The sequence below is a fragment of the Mus caroli genome, chromosome 1 (assembly GCF_900094665.2).
Source record: "Mus caroli chromosome 1, CAROLI_EIJ_v1.1, whole genome shotgun sequence".
Taxonomy (NCBI): domain Eukaryota; kingdom Metazoa; phylum Chordata; class Mammalia; order Rodentia; family Muridae; genus Mus; species Mus caroli.
In genome coordinates, this window is record NC_034570.1 from 158487436 (window position 1) to 158514605 (window position 27170).

The 27170-nt window shown below is 41.8% G+C and overlaps 1 protein-coding gene across 5 annotated transcripts in view; it reads right to left on the reverse strand.

Moving 5' to 3' along the window:
* Pbx1 (PBX homeobox 1) overlaps nt 1-27170 on the reverse strand; it is a 314273-nt gene that overhangs the window by 32353 nt on the left and 254750 nt on the right. For 3 of the 5 annotated variants that reach the window (XM_029480161.1, XM_021158883.2, XM_029480164.1), the window contains one exon: nt 1811-7097. The exons of the other annotated variants lie outside the window; for them this stretch is intronic. In XM_029480161.1, coding sequence (XP_029336021.1) covers nt 7005-7097 — 93 coding nt within the window. In that variant the 3' untranslated portion in view covers nt 1811-7004. Of the gene's footprint in view, nt 1-1810; nt 7098-27170 lie in introns of those variants that run through there. 5 annotated transcript variants of the gene reach the window in all.

Sequence of the window (27170 nt, forward strand, 5' to 3'; positions counted from 1 at the left end):
GACCCCAGGTTTGGTGCCGAGGTTTAAGGTTAAAGACAATTTTAATTTATAAGAGAAGGAGGACTTTATTTTAAACTTTAATTTCTCTCTGGGTACTTATTAATAAAATATTCACATCTGATTCATTGGAAGATGTTGGAGAGCATGCTTGCTTGTTTTGTTTTCTCTTTTGCATTCTCACATTTTCATAGCAAAAGTACTTCTGTTTCCTCTCCTTTGAAAGAGCAATATTGGCGTACATATCCTATATGCTAGCATGCCCATTTCTCAACCTTTACAACTGAGGCATAATGTAACCTTGTCTAGAATGGTGGCTAGCCATAGATTCACTTGGCATGTGTCTACTCAATGACACAGGCATATAGATTTGTCTTTTGTTTTTACTCTTGGTCACTTGGCCAGTCATTTAAAAAGGTATCATGTGGAGTTACTATGAGGAAGTGGTTGCCTAGCTAGGGAATAGTTTTCTAGGCTTCCACTATTATCCCTAGTCCTTAGACTCAGAAATCTAAATGCAAGTCTTGGTCAAGATTTTCAAGAAGTGAGTAAGCCTCCTTCACACCCCTTCTTCCTGCTGGCTAAGTATGGTAGATGACATGTGTGGGTGATGAACAACAAAGATCTGGATCCCTAGGTCACAATACTGGGAGGAGGTACCATGACGGGAACATGTCAAATTATTGCATAGCGGGAAATATATTTGATTAATATTTTTGGCATTACACATTTTTGGCTTATTCCTTCCTGTAGTTCTGTATGGCTCCAGTGAATTCCAATAAATGTACTGTGTGGGTGAATCTCAGACAAATTATTTCTCCAAATAATTGGGAAAGTCTGAGCCTGCTTTTCACACACACACACACACACACACACACACACACACACACACACACACAAATGTGTTTCTATGCTTAAATTTGAAGAAAGAACCTGAGACTTTTGGCCTCTGGAAAGATTTTTAAAATCATTTATGGATAGCTTTATTCTTCCAAGGTCATTGACAGTTTGTGCAATAGAAAAAAAGTGAAAACTTAATTCCTGCTACTTCTCTGTTGGTCTGGATTTGTTGATTGGAATTGGGATTGGGGTGGGGTGGGGTGGGCATGTGGTGCTACCTCAGCTTTCAACTGCCTTCCTTGGAGATGTAAAGCCTAAAACTGGAAACAGGAATCCTTGCTTAGAACTGTGCTGTTGGTGGGACAATCTGTCAGGGGAAGATAGGCAAGTAAATGCATCCCACTCCAAAGAGAGAACCACCGTGTTGAAAGCAGGGACATGTACTTAAAACACTGGAAATTCTGACCTAGGCCAGAGGCCCAGTGAATACAGACAAACTATCAGGCTGAATGCTTCAATGGGGCAGAAGACATAACCGACTGCAGCTGAGCAGACTGCTGGAGTGACATCTAGAATATTTTGGAGAGTCCACAAGTATTATTCATAACCTGGATTCTTTCCCTTGAAACATCTCTTGAGAATGACAATTTCCCTTATGACCAGACCATTCCAGTTAAAACAAACAAACAAACAAACAAACAAACAAACAAACAAACCTCAACAGCCCACTGGGTAAATAGCCATGACTTAGGGAGCAAATGAGTAACTCTCCTCTTCAGTCCAATTGATATTTTTATGCCTCTTTCCCTCCCTCCCTCCCTCCCTCCCTCCCTCCATGAAGCTGGTAGCCCAGACTTTGCCTGATTAGGGTAATAATTTAAAGCACAAGTGATAGTAACCCTGGCCCATTTAGGGAAGAGAAGTTGCCAGCACATAAGAAGAAGTCTGCACAAAATACAAGTGTGTATATATATATTTTTGCAACAAAAGAAACTATTTATTTGGAATCTGCATTACCAGTACAAATTAGGAGACTGTAAAACCTACATCGTGTTAGTATCATTAGAGAACACAAACGTTCGTTCAGCTGCAATCAAAGGGGACAGAGGCCTGTGCTCGCACAGAAGCAGAAAAGCTTAAACTTTCAAAACCAAAGGAGAGCTGAGCTTTGCAGGTTTATACTCTCAATAATAAGGAGAAAAAGTGAGGGGGAGATAAAACCAACAACCAAAGGAACACACTTCAAAATGAAACCCCCAAAGGGAAGAAGAAAGAAAGAGAAAGAGGGCAAAACATTCAATGTTTTATTTATTTTAACGAAAGGGAAAGAAGTAGCTTACAAAAAAAAAAATAATAAAATAATAAAAGTTTCCAGAAAGCTTTGAGCTAGGCTGAAAACCACAAAGGTGACGTGAAAAGGGTGCCTTTCATCTCTTAGGACACAGAAACAAGAGCTAAACCGTCTCCAGGCGGACGGCTTCCTACAGCAGAGCTCCACTACTCAAGCTTGTGTTCTTTACATATCTGGTTGGAATTCTGTCTGCTTTCTGAACACCTGAGTGTTTGAATGAGCAATGTCCGAAACTGACAGTCTGTCCAACCACATGGCTTTCTTTTTCCCTATGACTAATACAGATTTTCTGATGAGGCCCACCTGGCAATTTAAAGAGTTAACCTCACTAGAGGTTAGCAACAAGTGGCACCAATCGAAAGATAGCTTCTTAGCATTCAAATTGCAGCCTTGACCCAGGCTCCTCACTTCACCCACACTGCACACAGAATATGAGACTCTGGATCCCAAGAACATGGGCCCAGGGCCTGCTTCACAGATCTACTCTACTGGGTAATGGTGCCCTCCACAGCAGTGCTTCCTGTGGAGTTCTGCCTGGAGAAAGATTCTGTCTTGTTGGAAGCAAACTTGTGGACTGTTGATGTTAATCAGGGAGAAAGAAAACCCTTGGTTGGGACAATCAGAATCAACAAAAGCCTTTCTTTTCAATGTAAGAAATCCCCTGGACAGACTTGATGAGTATTTAAGGAAGGAAGTCCCTGTCTTGTTATCTCAGGGACTACCAGAGTGCCACACACCCTGGGCATGCAAGAAAGCAGGGACATGAGGCCATGAGCTTTCTCGATGGTTTTGACATGGACTGAAGCAAAGCAGAGCATGGAAGCAGCCTTCTCTCCCAGGTACCTCTTTTCACATCACCCTGTATACATACGTAAGAACAAACCCAGCAAGACCCACAAACCCAACAGCGGAAAAGGAGCACCCCCCCTCAAATAAACAAAACCAAAAAAAAACACAAAACAAAACTTTCTCTTTTTTTTGTATTTTTAAGAGCAGGAATAAAGAGAAGAATTCATTTCTGGGTCTCAAAATTAATAAACATAATGTGTTAGGTTGAACCTATTATGTTTACACTATTCCAACCTTTTTTTTTTTTCCTTTTTTCTTTTTTTTTTTCCTTTTTTTTCTTAGTTTACAAAATGAATTACGGTCACTTTTAAACATCGTGAAAGAAGAAATGGATGTACACACCTTGACACTTTTCTAGCATTCTTGAACTAATTCACAAATGCAAGAAAATAAAAAAGAAAAACGGGAGAAATGAGGAACATAGGTAGTTTGGTGTTAAAAAAAAAGTATGCAGGAATGATGTGTATTGTCACAGAGAGAAGGGACACTTCCCTTCCTGTTTTGCGTGCTATGAGGGTCATTTTTAAATTTTTTTTTATTATAAACACTATTAAATTCAGACCGCTTTTTTGGTTTTTTTTTTTCTTTATCTGAATATACAAGAACATTCATTATCAAATGTTCATCATCAATACTACAAAGAACGAGACACAATTCGCAAGAAACAATGGAAAATGTTAATAAAGCTGAAAGAATTGTTGAGGTTTTTTTTTTCTTTTTTTTTCTTTTTTCCTAAGAGTTTTTTCTTTTTTTTTTTTTAATTTGAGTTTCTGTAGTTTTATCTTTTTTTGGTATCGAAGTCAGGTTTTTCTGGGCAGAAAAAAATAAAGAGGAGGAAGAAAGAAGTGAAGATAGGTGTGAGCAAAAGCAATCAAAATAATAATAAAAAATAATTAATACTACTACCACAGGGAAGGAAGTGGAGAGAAGGTGCCTGTGGGCTCAACAGCTACCCAGAAGTCCATTCTACTCTAAGGGGAAGAGGCGATGATAAACAAGCTATATGGTAGCAACCCCAAGGTCTGCTACCATCTCTTGGGGAGAGAGAATTGATATTGTGGGAGACAGAGAAGTCCCACTTGTACTTAAAGACTATGAAGAATTCTCGGGCACAGTTTTTTTGGGGGGATCTAGAGAGTTGACCTGACCTGAAATCATAGGGAGCCAAGTTTTTAGAGGCACACTCTTTCCACTTCTATCTGGAGGCTGCCAGTTTCCCTAGCCTTGCTTGACCACAGAGATCTGGTGGCTGCCACGTTGGAGGTGACAGTGGGCATGGAGAACAGATGGCTGGCTACATGTTGAACCTTTAGGAGGCCTAATGAAGTGCTGGGTGGGTGGGATTCTCAGCACAACCACTACCTAGAGAGAGGCATTCTGTGAGGGTGGCACTGCTGTGGCCTGATCCACTCATGTCCCTTCATGTGTTCCATCCAGAGCTGGGGTCACTCTTGTTTCCAAGAGAACCCTTCTGCAAATCTTATAATGTGCTTTATGGAAAATGATGCAATCCAACCATTCTGAGAGTGGTTTCAATGTATTCCTGCCACAAAGACAAAAACCACCAGTTCTCATCACTAACACCACACACACACACACACACACACACACACACACACACACACACACTTGTATTGTCTCTTCTAGGCACCCGTTCTGAGCATGGCACAGGTTAGATGACAGTCTTTCTAGTGACCGGGGTCAGCTGGACAAATTTACATTTGCCAAATAATTCCTTTCTGCATTATCTTCAAATACCCAGTCCCCCCCCCCCCAGGTTCCAGGTATACAGGCCCAGCTCCTCTAAACACACATGAAGCATGTCTCCTATTTATCACTGCATGTGGAATGTGATTGGTGCTGTGGGCTTGTCTCTCAGCCCTCAAGCTCTTGTACTTCTTCCTGGGAGTCCCTGAAGCAGAAGAGTTGTCATAGGGACAAGGACCTGCAAGGCTTCATAATTGGATTCAAGTTGAAACTAATAAGACCAGGTTCTACTGCCCTAGTTTTGAATCTCTTCTCTATCCTAAGAAGACAAACAGACCAAAACCAAATCAGAGCAGAAAGCCTCTGAAACACTCTCATGATGGTGATGGCATCAAGGTACCGAGAACAAGCAGAAATTAGAACAACAAAACCATGTCTTATTCTGACCTAGCATGACATGCTCATTATAGGGACACTGCTTTCCCTGACCATCAGACCTGGAGATTAAATACAAGCAAGATCAGTCTCTTGGGCCTCTTACAAGACCCTTGGTGAGCCGAGGATAACAATTCCCATTTTACAGAGGAAGTGCATGAGGCCCCAAAGATATCTGACCACTTGCTACTTAATCTACTGGCAAAGCTGCCATCTTTATGGCTGGCAGAACCATCTGGAGAATTTTAGCTCATGTCAAAAGCAAGACTACCTTCCTAGTAACTGATTTTCTGTCGATCCCTTGGCATTATAGATAGATCACTGTTGATATCTCAACAATAACAAAACAACAACAAATTCATCATCCTTACTCCATGATTCTTAATGTCTTCAAATTAATTAGTAAATGTTAACCATATACTTATATGATTCTCTTCGCTGGAGGAAAAATCCAGAGCGAAGACCATGGTTTACTATAATATTTTGAAAAGATAATATAATAAAAAAACATAAACAAAGCATCCAAATCCATTATAGATATAGGAAGTCCTATGTGTGGCTCCCTGAGAGCTTCAGAGGTGGTAGGAATGAAGGCAGTTTACTCTTGAATCCTGACCCATGTTAATGAAGTCCTGCACATCCTACTGTGGTAAGTACATGTTAGTGGGTCCTAGAAGCCCTAGCCACATACTGCTCCTCTCTTAGGGCTCACCAGGTAGAGCACTATGCTTGCTAATGTACATATTCGTACAGGATTTGACTGCTGGGAGACCATCTGGGAGGTATCAGAGTGAATGCTGCCAGGGCCTTCTGTAGCAGAGGTCACTGATAAAAGGTTAGTAGCATCCTGCCAAGCAAAGCTATAAGGTTGTGCATGTGTCCACCTGTGTGTTACATATGTGTGTGCGTGTCTATGAAGAGACAGTGCAGCCTTTCAGGATGAGATCCTTCACTCTTTATAGACACCCTCATCAGAATGCCTCTCTTAGACCTGGCTTGCCTGAGGTTCTGAACATTGAATGGTTAGATTTCATAGACTGTGCCTCTAAGACCAAGAGCTGTTTCTAAGAGGATGAGAAAGCTGATCGGAAGCTCTGCCTTTGCTGTTCTTTGTGCCCTTACCTGCCAGACTTCCTGCCTAGGACTCAACCTGATGGAACTACATTGGGACATGTGGCACCTTTAGAAGCCCAGTTATGGCCATCCCTAACAAACACCTGGGGCCAGAAAGAAGAGGAAGAAATCAGGATTGTTCCCAGAAAGAAGGGGAAAATGGAGACAGAGTGGCTTGGAATGAGTAGGGCAGTGTGGTGTATTCCTGCTAAGAGGTAGTGAGAGTAACAAGGGAGACAGGAGGATTGCCTGTCAACATAGGGATGAGGGCTCCTAGTGAGGTAAATTTGCCTCCTCAAACCACCAGCATGAAAACATACAAATGCGTTTATTGTTTTCTTTGTAATTTGTTTTTCCTTTTTAAATTCCTCTAATTGTGGAAGAAAAAAAAATCCTTCAGTGAAGTCATAGAGGGCAGGGACCGGGGAGTCTACAACAGAGAGCAGGGGCCAGGGAAGATGACAGAAACCAGTCTGACAGCTGGAGGCAGGGAAGGGTGGCTTCTACCCAGAAAAAAAGGGAAGAGAGTATAAAGAAGTGTCCAGATTGGCTGAAATAGCATCCCAAAGAAGAGAAGAGAAGGAGACTCTTATTGTGTTTGCTGATTGCTTCGACCTCCAGTCTGACCGCTTCAGCGTTGGGAGAGAAACCCTCCCTCCTGCCCCTGCCCCAACTGCGGCACAGGGTCAGCCGGGATGCGATTGCTGGGAGATCAGTTGGAGGTATCAGAGTGAACACTGCCAGGGCCTTCTGTAGGGGAGGTCACTGATGAAGGGGTAGTAGCATCCTGCCAACCTCCATTAGCCTAGAAGGGAAAAAGGGAGAGAAGTCAGTCCTCTGTGATCAGGTGGCCTTTTTGAGCAGACAATGACAATGATGCAACTTGTGGATGGGACTGGCACCTGGCACATGGGGACACCCAGAAAATGGGCTCCTAGGGTTGTAGATGATAATACTTCCCCCCACACTCAGATGAGTTCATTTTCCAGTGAGCCTTTGGATCCAAAGCTGATACCTCCCACTTATGTGATGTGCTTGTATTTCTCCAAGATTCTATAGTTCAGTCCCAGCCATCTATGAAGTGATAGCTGCCTTTTAGTCAGGAGACATGAGAAACTGATCTTGGCAACAAGTGAGCCATTGATATGGTAAAGTACCCAATTATGGCTGGCTTCGGTTTCCCCTGGGAAGAATAAGAAGACCGGCTTAAGTTTTTTCTGAAGTTCAATCAAGCACTGTGTGTCCTGAGTGTTTATGGGATACTAGGTTCCCTTCTATGCCAGGGTCTAGAATCTCTTTGGTACATGGTGATGAGTGAGTATATTTGATGTATTCAAGGAAGGGGATAAGACAAGACCATAAATGTCTTATAATTCAAGACAGATCCTGATCAACTGTTGAGCCTGTTGTTAAGAAGGCCAGAGCTTCCATAGGGCAATACTGTGTCTTGTGGGAAAATCGGGAGCTAACATACTTAGCAGAATATATTGTTATGAAGAGAGAAGAGGGAGGACTAGAGAGGGAGGACTGAATTGGAGAGGGATGGAAGAGAGGAGAAAGGGAGGGATTATGGGAAGGGACAACTAATATTAGGGCCATTTGAGGGACCATATGGAAACCTGAAACTAAAGAAGCTTCCTAACATGTTTACACATATAAAAATTATAAATGGAGCCACCAAATAATGGCGGAGACAATGCCCCAGCTAGACATCTATGCCACCAGGGAAAACCTCAAGTGGTTGGATTATATCTATTTGAGTCATTGGCCAAAGGGACCCCATTAAAAAAACCCAAACATCTCAGGCTGTTGCCAAGGAAATTGATTGCTCTCCACAAGCTGATGATGAGACCCTGTAGATAAAGACAACCCTTACATACTTCATTGAATGCAGAGAAATTGAGCTGGTGTTAAACTAGGGGCTTTACCCTCACTACGTAGTGGGAGTTCACAGTACTGGAAGGTACTGTGCATGTTACCAGAGGAGAAAGAAAATTATCAATCCTGCGACAAAACCTGCAGTTTACATTAGTGGCCTGCCTACAGGATATGCTGGTACAATAGCGGAGCAAAAATGTGAGAGTAACCAATCACTCTGATTAGATTTAGGGTCTACTCCATGAAATGGAACCCAGGCCTGACACTGTTAGGGTTGCCAACCATCTGAGACTGGATAAACCATGGGCCTAGGGGAGAAGCAAATACTATTGTTTTGCTAAAGAAACATAGCAACAGAATGACTCCTAATGACATTCTTCTATACCCATAGATCAGTGCCTTGCCCATTCACCATCAGAGAGGCTTCTTCTTGCAGAAGATGGGAACTATCACACACAGCCACAACTTGGACAGTGATGCTCCACCTCACGGCTCTGAGCCCTTATGTGAAAGACGAGATGGAAAGATTGTAAAGAGCAGATGTGGTGGCATCAAGGAAGCAGAGTCCTCCAGAAACAGCAAGACTCATGCAAATATAAATGAACAGAGACAATGCAGTCCCCACAGGGCTGCACAGGTTCAAGCCAGAGAGGGCCCCAGTACTGAGAGGGGGACAAAGGACACAGGTCCTCATCCTTAACAGAAACTATCTGTAATTGATACCTACTTGCAAAGGAAAGATTAGTCTTCTTCAGTGGAGGCTTACCTGGGAAGGCTAACCCACTTAAGGGTAGACAGCATTCTGTTTTGTTTGTTTGTTTTGTTTTGAGACAGGGTTTCTCTGTATAGCCCTGGCTGTCCTGGAACTCACTCTGTAGACCAGGCTGGCCTCGAACTCAGAAATCCGCCTGCCTCTGCCCACCAAGTGCTGGGATTAAAGGTGTGCACCATGACACCCAGCTGGTAGACAGCATTCTTAGCAGTAGATGGTCAACACTTTTTGACTCATATATATTTTTTGATATATTGGTCTTTTGCTTGTATTTTGGCTTCTAGTTGTGTGTATGTGTGTGTATGTGTGTGTGTGGGGGGGGTTCCTGTTTGTTTATCAGAAGGTGGGGAAGATCTGGGAGAGGAGTTGGGAGAGGGAAAAGCATGATCAGAATATAGTATATAATTGTTTTCAACTGAAAACAAACAAACAAAAAAATAGAAGATGAGGGCTTCCATGATGACAATATTGTGTCTTGTTGGTGCATCAGGAACTAATGTACACTGTAGAGAAGATGAACTTTGATGTGAATATTGAGAAGGTGATTCAAATGAAACATTATGGCTATCACTGTGGTAGTTGGGAGACTGAGAGCTTGATGGGGCCTCTGGAGGCCATTTGTACCAGGCAGGAGGCCCCAAACAAAGGGACTGTTCTGCAGGGCTTGTAGAGTGGACAGTCTTTGCATTTAACATCCCAGATCTGAGAGAGTTTAGGAGTGATTTTTCTACAACAGTTAATTCATGATTGATATGTTTAAGATCGCTAAGGTCACTGCACTAAAATGTATCTCCTGTCCCAATCACTGTGTTCTTGGAAGTAATTTATCTCAACTCTGAATGGTAAGGTCAAACAGACCATGTCTTAGGGATCCCTGGTAAAAACAGTTTCTATCATCTGCTCTCTCGTTTTATTCTTGAAAAATTCTGGGCATTATTATTCAGGGTTCATTATGATTCACACTACTATCGGAGAATCCACAGTAAGTAGAAGAGAGGGTATCTGCACACTCTATGCGAACAGGTGCCAGGTTACATCTCATTCACAAAGTGGCCGAGACGCAGAAGAAAAGCCTCCAGGACCATGGCCAAGATGGAACACAGGCCTCCTGACTTTTGAAGCCAGCTCGTTCTCTGTCCCCCTTCCTTGACTTGGCTTCCTCTGCCATTGATTGGCTCACTGAGTGATGATTCAACTTTCCCAGCAAAGCCATATTTTTCATTCAAAACCGTGTCCTCCAGTGATTTTTAGCATAGAGTAGGTTTTATCAAATCCCTAAGAAGGAAAGTGCCAAGTGGCTTATTCCAAGAAGAACATGCCTCCCCAACTTCTGGTCCATGAACAACTGCCCTGAGCTCCAGCCTTCAGTTCCCTAATCTATCAGATGGTTCTTTTCATTGCCTTCTCTGCTAGGAGACTTCTTCCACTTGTATATATTTAGGACATCTTATTGAGAATAGTGCAGGCACAATGAGAATACCAGAATGTGAGGGTCTTCATGTTCTAGGGGTAAAGACTCGGCAGCCTAATCCAAATCAGAAATAGAATTAATTCTCAGCCCAGGTTGTCATGGGGAGACGTTGCTTCTGCTTTCCCACCCAACGAAGGGCACATATATTTTGCTGTCGTTTGGGGCTTGCTAGGCACAGTGACTATATGTGTTGCTTTTTCTACAAGAAAATCTTCTAGTGGGTATTTATCTTTTGCCTTGGAATAAAAGGGTAAGCTTATCAATAATATTTTAAAAATAGACAAGCTTAAAAAGCAAAGTATTTAACACCCATAATCTATTACTCTGAGGTAATTAGTGTTAGCACTTTGATAGCTGTCTATCTTAGTAATTTCATATGTGTATGTTTCCTTGATATTTTGATAGATAGTTGATAGATAAATGGATGGATGGATAGACAGACAGACAGACAGACAGATGGGCAGACAGGCAGGCAAATATGTTGTGGTGTGCATGGGGCTAGAGGGGAGTAGGCAGGCATTTGTGTGTGTGCTGACTGAGCAGTATGACATCTTAGGAGAAAGTGATAAAAAGATATTTAAGTACAACTCCACAAGATAGAGGAAAGTGCTAGGGAGGAAAAGCTACCTTCAGAGTAATCTGGTGCATGTTAGGTAGAGAAAGGAATCCCAGGAAAGCTAGCAACTTTCTCATGGCACATGGCACAGGGGAGTTTGAGATGACCGCGACCACCTCACTTAACCATGCTATTATTCCATCAAAACAGCCCTAAGTGGGACCCCTGATAGAGTGTTCAGGAGAGAACATTAGCCACGCTGGATCTTTCCAGGAAGATCTGGCATTCCATAATGCACAAAAATACTGGGAGACTTCTCCGGATTATCTCTGAAGTGAAATTTAGCAAAGAACTAGAATTTAACTTCTTTTTTTTTTTAAAAAAAAATTTGACTTTCTCAAACCAGTACAAGATATCAGGGGTACAGGGAACTCATAAGTTTAGTTCAATCAAACATCAAAATGAACGTTTTGCATATGCTAATTGGACCAGTTGAAGAGAGTGTATGAAATTTATAAATACATATAGTAAATCTTCTAGCTTTATAACAAACCAAGCCAAACAAACAACCCCACCACCTCCTCTTCCATCGGGAAGCCCAAAGAATGGGTACACACACATACACACACCCCTTAGATTTGGCAATCACCATCCCAGGGCAAAATTCTTCCACATTAGTCCCAAGTCCGTATTCCAGGAAAGCACTAGTGGCTTGAGTCAAATTGTGTAGCGGATCACCTTACCCAAAGATATACCAACCAGGATCCCCTACTTCTTGCCAAATTGAGGAGACACTCGCACAGGAGGTTCAAGTCAGACAGGGAGAAGCACTTTATAAGACACTTTCACATGGTGCCAAGAGACCTGGGAGAATTCCCTTCCCTAGAAGTGTTTTGTACAGTGGAGGGCCGCCCGCTGCTGTGGCGGCTGGAAATGGCTAGCTCAGAAACTGCAAGCAAACCGAACCCAACTGCACTGTCTTTCCCGTAAATCACTCAAGCTGCTTCCGAGGTAACGCTCCCCAGCTTTAACGTAAGACCTTCAGAGGCCGTGCCATCTTGGGAAACAGCTGACCTCACTTACTGCCACATTAACCCTCGGGAGCAATTCTTTCCCTCTTCCCTGACTGCGGGTGAATATTAAGCAGAAAGCTCTGCCTTTGTGTATTTATTATCTGGGCGTAGTGAGAGGAAAGGATGCTTTCATTAGCAGCTGCGGGAGGGAGGTGGAAGCTAAGAATATGTTTTTCTCTGCACCCCGACTTTCCTGTCTGATTCACGCTGTCCTTCATAATGGACAACACTTCACAGTGCTCAACCCAGGAACCACCCTTAAGGACTTAGTCTTTTTCATTTCTGAAACCATTCCTCATAGAAGAGTCATTTGCATAGGGTGGAGAAGCAAGACCCTATCTTACCTTTAGTTTCACCTGGCGAAGCTAAAGGCAACCGGATAGGCTAGAACCTTATAGAGGGGAAAGGTAACAGGATAAAAACTGGAACTAAACGCATCAGGGTTCCAAGGTAAGGAAAAGAAATAGAAATCTTCAAAACCCAGATGAAAGATATTAGGGGACAGGGATGCAAATGCTTGAAACAAAAGTGACTCTCTAGTCTATAGGCCACTCTGGGACAGATTTTGCTAGAAGTATACCTAAAGACTGAGCATGGTGGTCTGAAGAGAGAGAGAGAGAGAGAGAGAGAGAGAGAGAGAGAGAGAGAGAGAGAGAGAGAGAGAGAAAGGGAGAGGAATGAGCTCCCAGAGCAAGCCTTAGGCAATGGCAGACTGGAAAATTTCTTTCTTCTCTGCCACTTTTCTCAAACCAGAACAGGGGCCGACAGGCAGCTGCCTCTCCCTGGCTTTTGTGGGGCCTTTAGGCTGGTGGGTGGGCTATAAGCAGTTCCTGTCCCATCTCCTTTCCTTCCCGCTCTTCCTCTGCGCTTACCTTAGCAGCGCACTGTTGATACAGAGAATTCATCACCTGATTTGACAGCCCAAGCGAGCCTGGCACTAAGAAACTCTCATTTGCAACCCAGAAATACGCTGAGGTGCCACAAACTGGCTGATGTCAGCACCAAGTTGAGCTAGATCTGCATACGGGCCAGATGCCATTATCAGAGATGCCTTCAGCATGGACGACGAGGTGTACGTGCCGCAGGCCCTCAATCAGCCAGGCTGGTGGGTCAACGAGGAAGCAAAACAAAGAACATGGATGTATCCTGTCTTTCCCTCTGGGCACATGTGGGTTAAACACACACACACACACACACACACACACACACACACACACACTTTCTCTGTGTCTTAGACACATCAGTTCACATGGAAGCTACACCTTAGACCCAAGGTCCCATTCCCTCTTGTTCCCTCCATCCCTTTCTTTGCCTCTTCTACTGCTTTTTCTTCCTCCTCCTCCTCTCAAATGTGGACAGAGTCCCACTCTGTATCCCAGCCTGGCTTTGACATTGTGATCCTTCAGTCTCTGGTTCTCAAGTGCTGGTATTATAGGTATGTGCCACTATGTGTGACCTCATTTGTTGTTTTTCTATCAAGCTAGAAGAACTGTTTTCCTAATGTGCTTTCCCAAGATAACCTTGTGAGTGCTTACCAAGGGAGGCTTCGGAATGTCAAATTGTGGTACAAATGTGATTGGAAAGTCCCCCAGGGGTCATCCTCTAGTTTAAAATTTCCCAGGAAAATTTACAATGGGAAACAGATCTGGGCTTAGCCTGGCACTCCTCCAAGCTTATCTCTAGCTGCCCCAAAGGGATCTCTCGAAAATGTAATTTTGATCATATCACTGCCCAGGGTAAACCTTTTGAGACTTTCCATTGGCTTCAAGATGAGGGTCACTGTCCTCATCCAGTCTATAGCATCTTTGATTGTGTTTATTCCCAAGCCAACACTCTCATTTACTACTTCAACCGTCTCAGGCTACTTAGGGATTCCCATAACAGAGCAGCTCTACTTCTTTCTCCTTGAATACAATGCTCTCAAGCATCCAGTGATATCCGCTTATGTAGAAGCTCTTTGCAAGGCTGAGTTTAATTGTCCTTGCAACTTGGTTCCCTGGCCATGTCCATTTCTGCACCAGGCTCCTCAAGGCTCTGTGCACATCTGGTCACCCCACCTACACCACCACATCACATTTGTTCTCTCACAAGACCCAAAGCCCAGCAGCAAGGCTGTGTAATGTCTCTGAGTCCAAAGAGCCTACCACAGTGTCTGACACATCACAAATTTTGATAGACGTATCTTGAAGGGAACATGAAATAGACACATGGGGGACTCCATAGCATCCAGTCCCCATCAAGGGAAGATACAGGAAGATCAGGTTTCTGAGCTCGACAGCACAGTCTGAGTATTTGGAAGCAGTGAAGTACATTTAAAATTTATTCAAAACACCAAGCAGAAGTGGGTCTAGTGTCTGGGTTAACTCTGAATGCAGGCTGTAACCTTTCCCTTACTTCCTAAATTGTCACCAGGAAGACAGCTTATTCTAAACAGTTTGCTATGATTAACATTTACATGATGGTACTTTGTTTCCAGGGAGAAAAGTTGAGGATGTTGCACAGGGCTTCACACAGCATCTCAAGAAGTGGCAGTGTCCAGAAAGAGTCAAGGAGAAGGTACATTTCTTACCTGGAATCCGGACAGTTTCTATGTCACCACTGTGAGTATTGTGAAGACTCTGAAATGTGCAGACACTGCCCTAATGTTCCCCCTCCAGGGCATGCTTCCCTATCTTTTCTCTTTCCAGAGATGGGACCCCAATCCATCTTCCATCTTAGGCTATGGCAATGAAGGTGACATGTCTAATACAGAATGCACTTATACACACCAAATACAGATTTTTGCCAAAACAAATCCTGTTTTGTTATTGCTATTGTTTGGTAATACTTTTATTGGCTAAGTGAGGTAGCCTCTTTTGGGGATTTCTTGCAGATATACTTGTCTCGGCATCAGTTGTGTTAACCACCTTACCCTGACCTTGCATCTGAGGACCCTTATACAGAAACGTTCTTATTAAACAGAAACTCCCTTGTGGATGAGAAGATCTCTTCCTCTCTGCCTCAGATCTGCTTAGTGTCCCACAGTTCCTTAAAGATTAGGACCCCCACTTGATCTTAGAATTGGGTCTCCCTCTGAGACGAAATCTTATATGAAATCTCACCTAGTGCTACTTTCCCTCATAGGTCCCGAAAATCAGTGATCTGCCTGGATCTTCTAATGCTGGCTCTAGGATTCGACAACCTTCTTGACAGCTGAGGATTCCTCTCTGATTGCTACCTAGCCCTAGGCGACACTGGGACTGTCTTACCACGGGCATACTACCATAAACTCGGGAACTCTATGATCTTGCTGGGCAGGTCTTTCAGAAGGGCACACAGGGCAGTCAACATTACTGGGAAATCATATTCTTGCTATAACGACTCGGGCAGCTTAAGATGTTGCAATGAAGTAGCAGATCCTATGTAGGCAAAGTGAGATGTCTTATTGCTCTAAAGAGAAGTCCAGTGGGGACTTCTTTTGGCTTTGCTTGTCTAGGTCTCCTCGTCTTATGGAATCCACATCATCTTTCAAGGTCAGGCTTGATAGCTATCCCCTTGCAGGGTTCTTCAAGATGCACTATCATGCATTTCTCTAGATTGGACTCCACTGACCTTTTGACCTTCTACCATGCCCAGCTTTTCAGATCTCCATGGGAACACTGTCTTTTTTAGTTCTATCTTGTGTGCCACTTACTAGAGATATGAGATATGGGGGATAGATAGAAAAATGAAGGAGAAAAAAAATCTAGTATCTAGTATCAAGGATTTTATAGTTTTGTGGAAAATAGACATTTGTTTATATATTATATATATATTAGATTATTCTAAGTGCCAGGTCAGAATAGTATATAAGAATGTCATAGACACTCTGGACTGTCAGTCTAAAGGTGAATAGAACACAGAGAAGTAAAAGAGTGGAGCAAAGAGGCTTCCAAACAGAAAGAGAACTCTAGCTAAAGGCTCTGTGGAATCCAAACGTGGCCATGGGGCAGGTGTTAGAAATAGGGCCGAGGACACAGGAAACTTGATCGCTGGACTTGAAGAGCCCAGGAAGATCTTGCTTTGACATTTCTCCTTAGTGAGGCGGTAAATAATACAACAAGAAGGCACATGAAGGCGAGGAACCTGTCTAACGAAGCAGCTTCTCAGAGAAACACCTTTGTTACATGAATGAAGAACTGGTGCTTTGAAAGCTGCGCCAGTATCCTGACCCTAGGAAGATGGGGCCCTGGTTGCAAAACTATGTGGGATAGGTCATTTGCTTACCCTGGATGATAAATACATATTGGCATTGACATAGAGATCAATGAGAACTCATTCTAACTCCTCAGGAGAGGACACTAAATTGACCAAACTTAGTCCCCATCATGGGATAATACTCTGAGTGCTTCAGACAAGGGGCACTGGGGCTAGGTGGCAATGTACAGTCATCATTTCGAGTTGGCACTCAGAGGTGACCTGCTTTGCTGCTCCCTAGTGAGCACCTTTTTTCCTACCTTCATCTACCATGAAGACCTGGAATTAACAGTGCTACATAAGGCATAGAAGACAGAGGCTGAAGGCAGCTGTAGTACTCTGAGGCTCGCACAGAATGTGAGACACTGTACTGTTTCAGGTGTAGGATTGCTTTCTCACTCCTATTAAAAGTACAAGTAAAACGATTTTACAAAATGTTTCTATGCCACATATGCACAGGGCTCCTGAGTCGAACTACATAATAAGCAGAGGGTTAAAACTGAAAAGTCAGTTCTTATTTAACTTTTCAAAGATTATCCTGATCTTCTGGCCAAGAAAAATAGGCTCAGCTTGATTCAGCCAAATAGAGATGTTTTGGTGAAGAGAATTCTATTTATAGCTGAATAAACATCCTTTATCCTCAGAGGTGCACAAACCAACACACACACACACACACACATCAATACAGCAGTCAAAAAAAAAAAACAAACCCATATACACTTTTGACATTTCCTCATGTTTAAGTTTTAAGTGCCACAGGTTCAGAAATTACTCACGACATTCAAAGAACCTCCCCTGTCCCCACACAAATCAATACAGTAGTCAAAAATCATATATTTGTTCCACAATTCCTGAAGTTCGAGGGCCACTAAAATAGGTTTAGAAATTACTCATGACAGCCCAAGACTTCACACATACACACACAAATACCAGACACAGGCACACGTGTGCGCTCACACACACACACACACACACACACACGGCTATAATGGAAAGCAATAGGTATAGTATGTAAGAAAATGTTTACTGATATAGCCAAATCTAGATAAGTCAAGCAAAACATACATTTTTAAAACTCTTGGGATAAATGATCCAATTGGCTGATCCCACATTGAACTGACTTCTTCATTTCATTTTCATAACCTTTGATTTTGCTTGGCTTTGGCTGCCAAGTGTATCGTTGACTCAGGGTACACACAGATATAATGTCCACATTGCTGTGATGATGGTGGCTAAGCTGGGAACACACACAGCCTGGACTGTGAACATGCCCTGGCCCTGTAAATCTTGAGGCTATTTACTGTCACGCAGGAAGCTAAACCTCTTACACTTTTCTGACCATCCAAGAGACAGCAATTACCCCAGATTATCAGACCAACAATGACATGCCGCGTAAAGAGAGACATGGAGCCAACTCCACATCCCAAAGACTGGCATATTCAAGTACACTTAGGACATTAATAGCAATTTACGTGCCATCACTGAGACAAAGCCACAAAGGCTTCGCTGGCAGCCTCTTATTTTGAAGCCTATTATTTGTGGGAGTTACAGGCTATAATCACAACAGAAACTTTCAAAACCCTTATCTTCTGTGACGCACCAAATCTATTTCAGAGCCGTAATTGCTATGTCACTGGAGAGTCTGCTGCTTAATGCACTCAAATGCCATTTAGTGTTTGCAGGGTCATTACAGCTAACAGAGGGGTGGGGGCGGGATATAGTGGGAAGCCGAGGGGGAAGAAGCAGGCAGACAGTGTGGAGGGACATTAGGCACTATTGTGCCCAATGCACTTACAGTGGATGTTGTTGTCGTTATAAGAAAATTCCGTTTTCTGTTGAAATGAGAGTGAGGGCTTGGAATAATCTATGGACTCAACAATTTAAAGTTCAGGAGCTTTATTCAGTCGATAGTCCATGGATGTTAGCAGGTACCTACTTGTATTCTGAGGTTCCCATCTAAGCATAAGATGGTCGAGCTTCTTAAATCACATCCCCCGCCACCCCCTTTAGTTAATTACAGCAATTTCTGCAGTGGAAAATTTCCAGCTGTCCTGATGGATGAGGAATCTGCCTTGGCCTTTCTAGATGCTGTACTATGGAACGAGAAGGCAAACGGTCTGAATTCAGGAGTCTAGAAAAGTGTGCTGCTTACTGATGGTCAAAGAATACATATGGCAGCTGATCTAGAAACAGGCATAAGAAAAGCTGCAAGTCTCTCAAAGGAGAACTTCCTTGACCTCAGTCTAGCCAAGGTCATAACAAAAAGGGACCTTAAACATATGCAGTGTCTATTTCTTCAACCAGGTTATGAACTAGGCAAGGAAAGACTTAATTTATTTGACTTAGTCAAATAGGTATAAGGTATATCTTCAAAGAAATATCCTTGAAGATACTTAACCTATATTTAATAACGTATCTTTAGGTTCCTATGGATAATTTTTAAGTTCCATCTTACAATACTGAGTAGATTTTTTTTTTTAAACAGGTCAGACGTACTGAAGATGTCAAGTTACCTCAGACCTCTGGGAGTCAAGTATTCTACCCAGCTTTTCTCTCTCAAGATCCCAAAGAGACAGAAAAAGACATAGTGACTCACTCTGAACCTGCCTCTTTCATTTGGAAACAGTACTTTATCCTTGAAGTGTTAGCTAAGTTCAGAAGTTAGTATCCTTACAGCATGGAAGTCCTTTGAAGTTGGTGAGGGATAAAAAATGAACATGAAAAAAAAATCCAACATCACCACTAATTAAAAAAAAAGTAAAATTAAAGCAAAACAGTTCACAAAATCTGAAATGCTGTCGGGCATTATTATTGAGGGTGTGGGGGAAATTCTAGTTATAAACTGCTAGTAGGAACTACAACATAATAGAACTTTCCAGAAGGAAAGTTTACAATACATTATTACAAAGGCCTTAGACACGTTCCTATCCTTTGATGTCACCATTTTTTTTCTAGAAATTTATCCAAGGAAATAACAGAAAACATGTGTTGTATTTTCTAAACCAGGAAGTCTACTGCTGCGTTATTAATAATACTAAAAAATTATGGACCTGCCCTATAACATGCTCCTACGCAACTATTTAAAGTTATGTTTGAGAAGAATGTTTAATAATATGGAAAAGTATGCATAACATATTTTTGGGAAAATAAGTAGGCTACAAAATGACAGGTAACTCTTGTACACCCACATAAAAACATACACACAAAGTACCGGCAGACCGAAGTGCTGAAAGTAAGTGGTAATTTTATTCTGGGTTATTTTTTTGTTTTCTCTAATTTTCAGTACTAACTATTCATTTGTCGTCAAAAAGAATAAAGAAGAAAAAGAAAAAAATACATTGAAGATTTAAACAAAGCGTATAAAAGAAAATCTACACCCCCAAGTAGATCTCTGAAAGCCTGGGGGATGAGAAGAGATCAGATTGTGACCAACCTGGAAGAGACTGCATGAAGGGGCTGTGTGTGGAGGGGGTCTGGCTTCCAAGGAGAGTGTTACCAAGTCATTTCTGAGTTCTTTTAAGTGAGTTTACCTATGAAAACTTAAGACTTAGAGAAACTCCCTTCCTTTGAAAAATAACTTCAAACACAGAAATCCACCAAGACAGAATGGCAGCCTACTTAGAGAAGAGGCACCGGGACTCTTTTTGTCTTTTCTTCCATCATGCCCACCCAACATAAAAACTGATTAGTGAGAGACCATAGGAGTATGTCTACTGAGCAAAGCATGGATGAAGGGAGGAATTCTGGATCAAATTCAAACCACTTTGACATCACCTCCTGCACAGGGAAGATGGGGGAAGGGAAGCTACTGTTATCTACCCCCTGTGAGATATTTCCGGCATGCAGAGATAGAATTATAGAAACAAGGAGGAGGTCAAAGATGGCAAATCTATAATAAATAGAAAAGGTCAGGGGAAAAGGCCTTGCTCAGGTCGCTCTGGTAGAGAAACATTCGAGACTACACAAATGAATGTCTGTGTAGGTTTCAGGCAGGAAAAAAACCAAAAAACAAAAAAACCAGTCTCAACAATCTGATGCCAGGTGACCACGTCTACCAAACCAAACCAAACCAAACCAAACCAAACCAAACCAAACCAAACCAAACCCAACCCAACCCAACAACTCAACCCAATCAAATCAAACCCAACCTATCCCTACAATAACATCGACAACACAACCCCACAGTGGTAGCAACTTCATCTAGACCTGCGATTGTAAACTTGTGGGTTGCAACCCTCTTAGGGTCCTATATCATGAGATCTTTCATACCAGATATTTACATTATAATTCATAATGGCAGTAAAATCACAATTATGAAGTAGAAACAAAATAATTGTATGGTTGGGGTCACTACAACATGAGGAACTGTATTAACGGGTAGCAGCATTAGGAAGGTTGGGGACCACTGATCTGGCTTCATTTTAAAGAAGCATTCACTGTATGCTAAGTATCAGGCTCAAGCTGAAGTACTTTGTTCTGGGCACAAGAAAAAGGATCCTTTTTCAGAAGTCCATGGTCCAAGAGAGAGGACAAGTACAGATCAGCAAAGGACTTCATCCCAACTTTAGGATGCCTTAGAATACATCCGAGGAACCTGAGCCAAGTTCCGAGGCGGAACCCCATCACAGGCTTGTCAACTGCCACAAGGTCCGAATAGTATTGGGAGTTTTCACCACTGAGGATTCCTTCTAGAAAAGGACCACCTTACTGATGCCACTAAGAGGATGGATATAGATAGCCCCAGACACTTCACGAGAGGAAGAGAAAGAGAACTCCTCGGGAAGTACCCATGAAAATTTAACAAAAGGATTAAATAATGGGAACGTGTCACCTGCAGGTCCATCTTGCTAGCTTTCACCACTTTTCTGGTGAATTATTCTGATGTTCATCTATTTTGCTTGCACTTTCTTAAGTATTGGCATTTTAGGAGTACATGTGAGTTAAGTAAGCTAAGGCATATGAAGTGCCTCACATCAAAAAGCAAGTCAGTGCTAGCAATGAATACAATTACAAGTGTCAATCTAGCCCGTTAATCCTCTATCATTATTGCTTTTTAATTGTCCTTTAAGTCGCTATTTTATATGATTTTGGCTTGTTGTTTTGAGCCTCTGTGTCCTTGCGGATGGGGTCTATTTAACCACGTGTCCCAGCATACTTGCTTTTATTGTCCTCCTTTAGTACTTATGTATCTTAATTGTTTTTAACCCTCACTTTGTATTCCATATACAGTTTTATCCCTCTGTTGCCAATTTTGTCCGGTTGTCACTTTACAAGTGAATAGTGTATTTCTATTTCATACTTCTGTTTCTCACTGTCTCATGTTTTAAAAAATTATTAACTCTTGCTCTATATTTTCCCTATTTATCTTTCTTAATTTTATCCAAGTGATATTCATATTCATATCCCCATGCATTTACTCCTTTTAACTTATATTTTAAGTGTTATGTGCACAAGGAGGAAGGAAACTCTATGAAGGTCCTGGGCCAGCAAGGTGAGGGGGTTTTCTTACCCTTTGTCTCCGAGAAATGCCTGTTAAGTAGATGCTGTTCCAGTTTCTTCCCTGTGAACCTTTCAGCTCCTAACACCATCATTTAACATGCAAAAGCTATTAAAATATTCACAGGCAAAAGCCACATCCCCTTTCCCCCTCTTACTGTCCTCCAGATTAGAAAAATAAGCAACAGCAACAAAGCCACTTCTAAGTGATATGAGTACTCCATATTCCAGACACAAAGTTTCCCTTCTGTCACAATGAACCACCCAGTCTTTTTACAAGAGATGCTTGGTTTGTGATCTCTTATCACTTCTGGGTTTCATGAGGCCTCTGGGCAAAACATCACGACCAAGGTAGAGGGTAGGCATATGCAGGATAGGACTGTTCTTATAATTGTCCAGCTTTAATTTTGATGACAGAATTGACGAAATGTAAGACTTCAGAGAGGGTACCCAATTGAAGAGGGAATCCGTTCTCAGAGTCCTTTCTCATACCCTTTAAGTTACAAAAGATGCATTGCAGGAAGTAGGGGGGAGGGTATAGGGACTTTTGGGATAGCATTGGAAATGTAATTGAGGAAAAGATGTAATAAAAAAAATCACAAGGTAAAAAAAAAAAAGATGCATTGCAGGGCAACTTATCAGATGCTCATAGTACAAGGATCTTGACAATGCCCACATTTAAGCAGTTTAAGGACTATGACTACTGGATCCACACCTGGCTCTGTTACATGCTACTTGACCTTGGGCAAAACACATAATCACTCTGGCCTCAGTTGACAAGGCTCTAGTAGGATCTCAATAAATATAATGAGCTACTGCTCCTGGCATAATCAGTGGAAACCAAGCTTAGCACTAGAACTGTAAACACAGAGTGAGGTAGTGAGGCATGTCTGCTGTCCTTTTCCCCATCCAGAAGATGCACAGAGCCTTCAAACTCATGGGAGGTCTTTCCAGAATGTCTCAGTGGATGAGGGAAGGACCAAATACTTCCTGTGTCAGAGCATCATTCCCTGGCAGTGTCCCTTTGGGGGAAGCTCAGGTGTGGCCATGATTGTTTCCTTGAGTAGATAGATGTAAGTCTCATGCAAGTCCTAACTACGAGGGCAAAAGTTTTGTCTGAGTTTGGGGAGTCAAGGAAGACAGAGTAGAGTTGTAGTTCAAGGACACCAGATTAAAATGGGGAAAAATGCCAAAAAAAAAAAAAAAGGGAAGCTTTAATATCCTACACATGAGGGAGTCCTTCTGATGTTTCTGTTTATACAGATTTCAAAAGCATTTCATATGAAAAGGGCAGTTTATAATTCCCTTTAAAAGAAAGTATACCAGATCAAAACCATAGGCAAATATAGAATAAATCACCCTACTTGAGTTTAAATGGCTTTTCTAGCACTCCTTGGCTCCAAGACAAGTATAAGGGTGAGGTAGGCTGGGGAAGGGGAAGGAAAGGAACCTTAGACAGCCTGGAAAAGTCCAGACTGTTCTGTGCATACCTATGGGCTTTGCCCTTCTTCCTCTACCTGCCCTTTTGTTTGTCTTTATAAATTATGAGAACCGGGCAGGTGTATGGAGATATAGCACAGAAACCAAAGCACACGTGTCCTTACTGTACCCACCAAAATGCTGAGAATGTGCACTCACAATTTGCACATCAAGTTGTAGAAAATGTGGCCTCAGAATGAAAACAGTATGTGTAAGCACTGACTCTGGTCATGATACGCATAACAGCCATATTTATGTAAGGGGAAGCATACTATGTTCTGTGGAATGTTCTATGAACTGATGAAGGTTTGAAGGGTGCACATACGTGTGCATGACGACACCGGCAGATACAATGGCAGAATCTAGCCAGTTTGGTTGTACTATAAAAAAAATCATGTGTGCAAGTGCACGTGTGTGGGTTTGTGTGCACATGCATGGGACACAAGTGGAGGTCAATTCAAACTTGGGTGTCAGTCCTCAGGAGTCTTGGGCACTTACGTGCTTGGAGAGTCAGTCCCTCATTAGCCTGGGATTTTGCTACATGAGCTAGATTTACTGTGGTGAGCATTTCCAGGGATCCACGTGTCTCTGTCTCCCACCTCACCTTGCCAGCCCCAGGATTCTAGGATTGTATAAATGCGCTGACTTCTTACATGGGTTCTGGGGAACGGAACCAAAATTCTCATGTTTGCAAGGATAACTGAGCTATCTCCCCAGTCCCTTACACATTAAATTCTTCCTTTGGGGGTAGGGCATATCCACCAATGCTTAAAGAAAATTCTTGAAAAATTAAAGAATTTTAAGAAGAAACCAATATATTACTTCCTTATTTTAGAGAAGTCTTATGTTAAGAAGGATTTAAAGACTTGATGCCCTCAAGATGACTTTCACAAGCTTAGAACTTACAAGGGGATCAAGTGAAATCTTAGAAACCAAATTAACAGGTCTGGATGGGGACCAAAGTTCTTCACTGTTCACTGGCCCCCCGGGTGATACTGCTGAGGTGCCAGCCACACTGCACAGACTAAGAGGGCAGGAAGGAGGTGGCAAGGCAAAGGCTGTGAGAGAGGATTGCAGAGGTCAGCAGAGGGAACTGAAATAGAGCCTGCACTTTGTAGAAGCGTGGAATGCTTAAGTCTTAGCCAAAGGGTTCAACATGAACATGACCTGGGCAGGCTAGAAAAATTATAATTAGGGGAATTAAGTAGCTGAAAATTACTGCAAGTAAGGACTATAATAAATGTAGGTAATTCTATATTTATATTTTAAATATGCCTCCATATTATTTCCTTGCTTAAAGTTTATCCTTATGCTAATGTGTTTTAGCTTCCCATACGTGGCTAATTTTAAATAAGGGTTTTATTTATCTTAGAACAGCAAAAATCATTGTTTTCTGTATTTTTTTTAAGAGTGTTTATCCTTCTTTCACAGCATCGCCATGCCTCTCACACTACTGAATGACTTTGGGTGTCTGTCAAATGACTGGCAGAACACATAGGTCTCACTGCCCAAGATGGCAGCCAGTACGTACAAGTGACTATTTTTAAATTAATTGAAATTAGGTAAGATTAACCCCCCTTTTTTAAACACTAGTCACATACCAAGTACTACATAGTTGTGTGTTAACTTACTAAACAAGATTAAAATAGACGATTCTTACCAAGACAAAAATCCCATTGCTGTAACGACTTGTAATAAATATAAAAGAATACACAGCAAAGGCCAATCATATTTATAAGTAATTCAAATATTTTAGATGGTTGGATGACATATATAAATGCCTCTTTTGACATCTAGTTCCAAGATGCCTTTAAGATAATGTATTATATTGATTGTATTAGGTGGTATAGCTCTCTGTCCAAGAACCAGATGACTAAGGCAGATAATCTCCATTCCTTTCAGCTTCCGGTAATGTTATGGATTGCTAGAGCTACATCCTATTAATGTTTCTCTTATTGATATGGGATATTAGAAGGTTCTCACAAAATATTTGTTGAATGAATCATTTCTTCATTTGCTATCCATACTGTAAAACTGAAGCAGATTTAGATATGAAGATTTCTAAATATTTAATATTTAGAGATCTGGAAAAGAATCTCCTCAGACTAAAATATAACCAGAGAAGCAGAAACTTCAAAAACTTACCCACTTTTACTTTTGTATCAAAACAATGGGATTTTTTTTGAAGAAGAAGAAGAAGAGGAGGAGGAGGAGGAGCAGGTGGAGGAGGAGATAGAAGAAGAGGAGGAACAACAATAATAACAAGAACAGAATAATAGTATACACAAGACAAGCTTGTCTCTGAACATAGACTTCTTCAGAAAGAAAGAGTAGACCAGGCTAGACCCAGTAGAGAGTGGTCCTCTTCAGAAACCTATGCTGTTTCCCATAACTAGGCTTTGCTTAATTTATTATACTAAGTGTTTACTGAGGTCTACGGGGACATGGCCCTTTCAGAGCAACCACAAAAGTGAATTCCCTTTTGAAGTTGTGTTTTTTATTCACAGTGTAGAAGGCAGGAGCCACATGAGTCTGGAATAATTTCTCAGAACCTGAGAGTGGCCTGAGCTGTACAGGATGCTAGAAACACAATTTCAATGAAAAGAACATGGAGGACATTGGTAACTTCCCAGCCTAGAATTTTCCCAGCAATACAATTTATTCTTATTTGTGTATCTGAGCATCTCTCCTCATGCTATACTTATTGATTTGTGGGGATAGGAAAATAATCACTATTCATAGATAATATAAAATATTAAGTGGACAATGGCTTATATAACATTCATCTCAATTGTCCTTTCTGGAGTTTGGGAAATGGAATCCTCTCAAAGGAAAATAAGCTGTCCATAGTCACATGGGCAGAACTGAGACAGAGACCATGCGCGTGCACACAGAGTATGGATGTAGTGTAGTGCCCTTGGAGTGTAAATATCACTGGCTTTGAGGACAAATAAGTTCACTGTGAATCTACAAAGAGGTAAGGAGCATGCAGGAAAAGATGCTTGCTGTTGTGCTGAAGCCCAGGGTATGGGTGTCTGGGAGGTGGGAAGTACACTCTTCTAAAGATATTATTGGTTGTTCCTGAGTTGATTGGCATCAGAGGGATTTGTTTTGTTTTTGGTTCTTCTTTTTTTTTTTAAATGTCTATGGTTGCCCACCTCCCCAATGTGTGTTTATGCACCATGTGCTTGCCTGATGCCCATAGAGTCCAGAAAAGGGGAATCCCTGGGAGTAGAATCAGATAGTTGTAAGAAACAATCTTGGGTTGTCTTAACTGCAGAGACTTCTCTCTAGTACCATCATCAGAGGTTTGAATTATTCCAGGTCCAGGTCACTTTTGTCACTTGACCTACATGTGACATATGTGACATATGTACATTTCCCCAAAGATTAAAAAAAATGTGCTTATGATTATTGAATGGGCGAGTGTCCAGGCCAATGAAAATGAACGAACAAGTCAATGAATGGTCTGCCCGTATTTGCTTCCAGAGCATTTAAGCTGGCAGCCAGGAGAAATGACGGATGTATATAACATTAAAACACTGTGATTTTTTTTTTTGATTCATTAACAACTTTGAGCAGAGGAAAAAAAAACTGTTTTTTTAAGTCTTTCATGCAGGTGTAGACACTGTATTAACTTTTAAAGGTCTTCTGATCTATTTATTCAAAGAGTTCTGTCATGAAGGGAACTCATCAGAGTCTGGCCATGCATGTGTGTTCCTCTCCATTTTGTCTCAGCCCCTTCACATAACTAGCCTGGGGCTCTGCCCTCATCCCAGGTCCTAGGACCTGAATGTCATCCAAAGGCAGCAAACCAGAAGCATTTCTGGACACAATTTAACCCTTTCAAAAGTCACATTCAAATTTAATTTATGAGGGAATTAAGCTCGCTATGACTAAAATGAGATTGTTAACATTCAATTTGCATATGAATTTAA